Source organism: Apodemus sylvaticus, chromosome 2, assembly GCF_947179515.1.
Source record: "Apodemus sylvaticus chromosome 2, mApoSyl1.1, whole genome shotgun sequence".
NCBI classification, from domain to species: domain Eukaryota; kingdom Metazoa; phylum Chordata; class Mammalia; order Rodentia; family Muridae; genus Apodemus; species Apodemus sylvaticus.
The window spans coordinates 33,103,967-33,109,996 of NC_067473.1; the positions used below are offsets into that span (position 1 = coordinate 33,103,967).

Here is a 6,030-nt window from a genome sequence, read left to right on the forward strand (position 1 = left end):
ATTATTTACTTTAGTTTCGTTGATATTTGAATTCAATTTGGCTTACTCATGCTAGGCGGCCTTTTCCTCTGTTAGTCAATGTTTATGTGGATCTTCAGGTCAGGCTTGGTGGTTTTTGCCACCCACACCTCCCCTTTCCCACTGTTGAGTAAAAATAGAAGTGGTATTTTATCACAGCTTAATAAACAGTGGCCGGATACTGGAGGTGCTTTTAAGAACAATAACAACAACAAAAAAAAGTCATTTAATTCTAAGACTCCCAGCAAGGGCTGGAATGCATGTGTTGCCTATTCTTAGATGTGGGGACTTAAATAAACACTCATCTTTTAAATTGTTTTCTCAGGTCACGTGTGCCAATTTAACAAACGGTGGAAAATCGGAACTTCTGAAGTCAGGAAGCAGCAAATCCACACTAAAGCACATATGGACAGAAAGCAGCAAAGACTTGTCTATCAGTCGGCTCCTCTCACAGACTTTCCGTGGTAAAGAAAATGACACAGATTTGGACCTGCGCTATGACACCCCAGAACCTTATTCTGAGCAAGACCTCTGGGACTGGCTGAGGAACTCCACAGATCTTCAGGAGCCTCGGCCCAGGGCCAAAAGACGGCCCATTGTTAAAACCGGCAAGTTTAAGAAAATGTTCGGATGGGGTGATTTTCATTCCAACATCAAAACAGTGAAGCTAAACCTGTTGATAACTGGGAAAATTGTAGATCACGGCAACGGAACGTTTAGTGTTTATTTCAGGCATAATTCCACGGGTCAAGGGAATGTATCTGTCAGCTTGGTGCCCCCAACAAAAATCGTGGAATTTGATTTGGCACAACAAACCGTGATTGATGCCAAAGATTCCAAGTCCTTCAACTGTCGCATCGAATATGAGAAGGTTGACAAGGCCACCAAGAACACGCTCTGCAACTACGACCCTTCAAAAACCTGTTACCAGGAGCAGACCCAAAGTCACGTGTCCTGGCTCTGCTCCAAGCCCTTCAAGGTGATCTGTATTTACATTTCCTTTTATAGTACAGACTATAAACTAGTGCAGAAAGTATGCCCCGACTACAACTACCACAGTGACACGCCTTACTTCCCCTCTGGATGAAGACGGACAGGGCATGAGACTGAAGCCTGCGGAGTTAAAGGTCATAGGACAGGGTTGTTACCTTAAGGAAGAAGGTCACATCTGTCGCCTGGAATGTGTCTACCCTCCTGCTTTCGTTGACTGGTGCACACACGCTAGTGGAAAACAATTGATGTAATTTCTGCACAGTCAGCTTCATCTCTCAGCATAGTTGTGAATCACCGTAGATCTCAGAATCTCATCTGAAGACATGCTGTCACGTATAGAGGCACATGAGCACCCACTCCTGCCCATTTCAGCTCCCACCTATCATGGTTCCCCTTGAGAGGGCTTGCATTGTCTGACTCATGATGGTTCAGGATAAACTGTGATCAAACAAAAAGAATTAACTAGACAGAGGATGTATCTAACATGCTGTTCTGGAAATCTCTTTTAAGGTCTTGAGTCCATGCTAATCAATAATCCCCACTCATGCATTCCTACTGCTTGGAGTAGCTGTGCTGGTGAATACTACTGTAGGAGTTATATGCTTGTTAAATGGAAAAAATGTGTCTTTAGAGCTCAGTATTCTTTATTTTATGAACACAACACAGTGTAGTAGCTTTTTCCCAGCATACAGTAGGCACATTCAAGGTGATACAGGATGGCGTTTCTTTCTATGGAGGGAGGAGCTTATTCTCAGTAAAGATGAGCAAACCTTTGGAATTTACATGTGGGCGTGGACACTGGGATTACAGCTTTTCTTGCCTATCACCGGACCTTTGCAGTGTTGAGACCAACTAAGGCTGCTTGACACAAGTTCTGATCATTATATAAGAAGGGAAATGCCAGGCAGACACCATGTAAGTTATAAGTGTCTGTCTTATCTTTACTACACATATTGTAACAAATTCAATATCCTAGTCTTTCATTTGTATGAATGGTTTGTACTGTATATAGTTTAACCAAGTGTTATTTGAGCTGCTTATTAATATTAAATTGTACTTGTCTCTCTGCTTGTTATTGGTTAAAAAGAAAAAAAGGATCTAAGGAATCAATTTTATCAACGTAGCTGTGAACTCCATTAAAAAAGACAAATTTAATATACAAAAGCATTTATTCAGCTCAAGTATTGTTGAAAGCTATACATATACAACATTACACTGTCTGTATTTAGATATTTTATTTCTGGAAAAAAAGAGATGTACATAAAAATAAAACACTTAAAGTTGAGTTTCAATACGTACGTGTGTAACATGGTGATTTAAATGGTTCTGACAAGAAGAATGTGCTGGAACACAGCCATGGATTTGCATCACATGTCTTTGAATTTGAGCAGAATTATCTAAATTGCTATTAGCTACCTAGTTAAAATGATGTAAAAGTCTCAGTCTCAAGCCTGGGAAATAATTGTGGCATAAAACATGGCATGCACTTTTGGTTCACTGTAACGTTAACTATTCAAGAGTAACAAGGAAGAAAAAAATCATCCCTGAACATAGGGAAAATATCATTGTTGCCTAAGTTAATTATAATGAGTAGACTTTCTCCCATGTACAGTCTTTATTTAATTGGAGTATTGAAGTGAAGGCCATGTATACACTTTAAAAGAAAATTGAGCTGTTTTGAAGATGAGAATTTCCCTGAGTGGTTGTGATGACACCGTTCTACTGGAGAAATTAGGACAGCAGTGGAGAGCTTCAAGTATCAAATTACTTATACCAGAGGAGATCAAACTATGTATGTAGCACTGTATATGGACACTAAGATTTATTTTTACAGTTGCTGTACATGATCCTAGAAAAATAAACAGCTGAAGAAATGTACAAGGTCATGCCTTTTTAAGACCACAGGTTTTGTGTTGAAATATAAAGACTCTCAAAAGTTAGCCAAAGAAGTCAAATTAAGAGCACTCAGTCATTGTCACCCTTTCTCTTTCTGAATAAGCTGGGAATCTTTCTCACAGAGAAAACAACAGGAAGATGAGGTGAAAGAAAGCCACACAATTCTGAAACCAGAGCTCAATCAGCCCTCTCATGAAGAAGTCCTATTCTGTTAATAAAATGGGTACCCTGCTATGAGTCCTTAGAACCATCTGCCGTATGCAGGTAGCCATTGGTGTCAGTATGTGTATAAACTGTTCATGAAACTTAGAAGAACTGTGGCTGAACAGGCAGTGAGAGATTCATACATTCCAGCTGTTGCATATGCTTTTCCCAAATAAGTCTTTCCTGATCCTTATAAATCATGACTACTTCAGACTTGTTTCCCAGCAAACAAAAGAGATAAAGGGAGAAATCAGTTGTTTTCTTTAGGGTTCTTTCTTGGTTGAACTGTGGCTTTCATTTATTTTGTGGTCTGAAGTGTCTTTTTCTAATCTATAATTCAAAATGCGATAAAAATCTGCTTCAGTCTCTGCCCCTCTACTCTGTTCTGCCATGCCCCCACCCAACAAAACATTGTTCATATATCTTGACAAACATAAAAAATATACCTAACACTGTGATCCATTTATCTGCCATTTTATACATTTCTTTAGAAAAACAAAATGAAAACACATAGGCAATTTTTGATTTCAATTATTTAGAAATCTAAACTTTTAGACTCTTTCTAGGCCTATAAATATTTTTCCAAACTCCAACATTTTCAACACTGACCATATGTTATACCAAGAACGCATGGTGACACAAAAGTTTAACACTTTATCTGTTCCCAAAGTATTCTTTTTTGTGGTTTCCAGGAATTAGGTAGAGGAATATCATCAATGTGGAGATTTCAGATATGTATACTAAAATTCTATTAGAGCAACTCACTACTCCAGGAAGCTAGTTAACTAAGTTCTAATTATGTCTAAAAATGTGCTGGTCCTGTGAAAAAAATGAGCTTTATGTAGGGATAAAGAAACACCTCTAACATTTTGATTTATCTTTGATTATCTTACACTTTTGAAAAGATTCATAAAAGAACCTCCAGGAGTACAGTGCATCTGAAGGAAGCAAAGGATTGCCAATCATCTAGTTTTCTTTAAAAAAAAATTAAGAGAATTGAAATTTAAACAAAATGTGTTATCATAGTTTCTTGCCCCATAATGAAAAATGATATTGTCATTTTTATCTGTTTATGATTAAAAATAAAAAAAGTTGGCATACTATAGTTTCAGCATTTGGTTCCATGACAATCAGTGAAGCTTTTGTGTTTGTAGAAGAACACATAGTGATAATAACGCAGATGCTAGTATTATTCTGCAAGGACTTGAGAAGCCTTGAGTCAAATGTAAAAGTGTTACCAGAGTCTTCATTTCAGCAAGGAATTATAAGCCATATTTTTTAAAACAATAGATTTAAACAACTCCCGAGCAGCCTGAGAAATGGTTTTCTTCCTGTTTTTTCACTGTTTTGCACAGAAAAGCTGCTTAACCAATATAAACAGCCCTTTGGAAGAGCAATTTGCATATTCACCATGAACTGTGCCTGCCAAATTTTAGCCGGAAGCAAACACAAATGGATATGCTTGTAAACTTTCAAAGACTTAGCTCACACATCAGCTGCAGTCACTTTATTAACTGTCAATCTATAAATTTTTATTTAGTGTTATTTTTATTCAAATCAAGTAGAAGTCAGTAGATACCTTATAAAAAACTTGAAGATAATTTGTCTAAATATTATCACTATTTACTTAGCTTGTAAGTGTCAAAACACGAATTCATCTGTACGGCCTCAGCAGAATCCTTAAAATCTGATTACTGTGTCACCTTTTGACTAGATTTCAGACACATGTGTATTAGAGAATGGTTGCTGGGAAACACTGAAAAACTTTGACTCTGCTCTCTGAACTTTATACCCTGTTTAAAAAAATGGTTGAAGTAGAATATATAATTATGTTTCTCTTAACTAGGGTGGAAAATGCAAGTCTTACAAATAAAGATTCTAGTTTTGAGTTTTCTCTGAGCAATGTTGAGAGACACATTCTAACACAAGTGCCATGAATCTGGGAAAATGTCTTAGGTTTGACCAAATGAACATCAATGTTTGTATTTCTGCCTTGCAGGAACATGCATCATATCACTGATGGGTTGCGGGGAGGTGGCCAGATTACTAGGAGTGTGAGCTGAGTTGCCTTTCCTTGGAGGCTGCAGCAGCTGTTGTTAGGGAGGTCTCGATCTACTCTAGGTTTTAACCTGGATTAGGCACTCACATTCGTTCTTCTCTGGGTAGCCCTGGCTGTCCTGGATTTATAGTTCTATAGTTCAGGATGGCCTTGAATGAATAGATCCACCTGAATCTGCCTCCTGAGTGCTGGGATTAAAGATGGGCACCCCCAACACACCAGCTCCCACAGCCATTTCTAGTCTCATCTGGCCAGCACTGATTTATTATTAAAGATTCTAAGTTAGGGCCTCACAAAATAGCTCTTGCATTCCTAGTCTCTGATACTCTGCTCTAATCAAATAAGGGTTTGGACTTTATCCTTTCAATTGTGACTGTTGAAGTAATATAGCAAGAACATTGGTAACATGCAGCAACTGTTAAGTAACTACATTTAAACACACACACAATAGTCATTGCCAAAATTAATTCTTCAACCTGTCTTAAATGCAACTTTTATATTAAGTATATTTATGTTTTCATTTTTGCATTTCTAACAGTGTTTTAAGAGAACACATACCGTATGATATCTGTTCAGTGGATGGTTATGATTTCACATCAAGGAACCTTCAGACGAAGTTCCTATACAAATTCCTACCCTGTCCACAGCTTAGGAAGAGGTCAGCTCTGATTGTGACTGCCAATATACCAATGTAGCAGTCAAGGTCGTTTCCCAAACTACTATTTATTATATCATTTTTTGGATCAGAAGGCAGAAAGATGCCTTCGAGCTTGGTAAATATGAGACTTGCAGATCAGCAATATGGAGAGCAGTGATGTAATTCTGAATTACTTCAGGTTTCTGCTCGGAGTCTCATTTCA

General features: G+C 37.8%; 1 protein-coding gene across 1 annotated transcript; it reads left to right on the top strand.

Moving 5' to 3' along the window:
- The first annotated feature begins 274 nt into the window (after positions 1-274).
- Positions 275-1,105, top strand: Nxph1 (neurexophilin 1). The gene has a single exon (XM_052172821.1). The coding sequence runs from the start codon at positions 275-277 to the stop codon at positions 1,103-1,105; it is 831 nt and encodes a 276-aa protein (XP_052028781.1).
- The last annotated feature ends 4,925 nt before the right edge of the window (positions 1,106-6,030 follow it).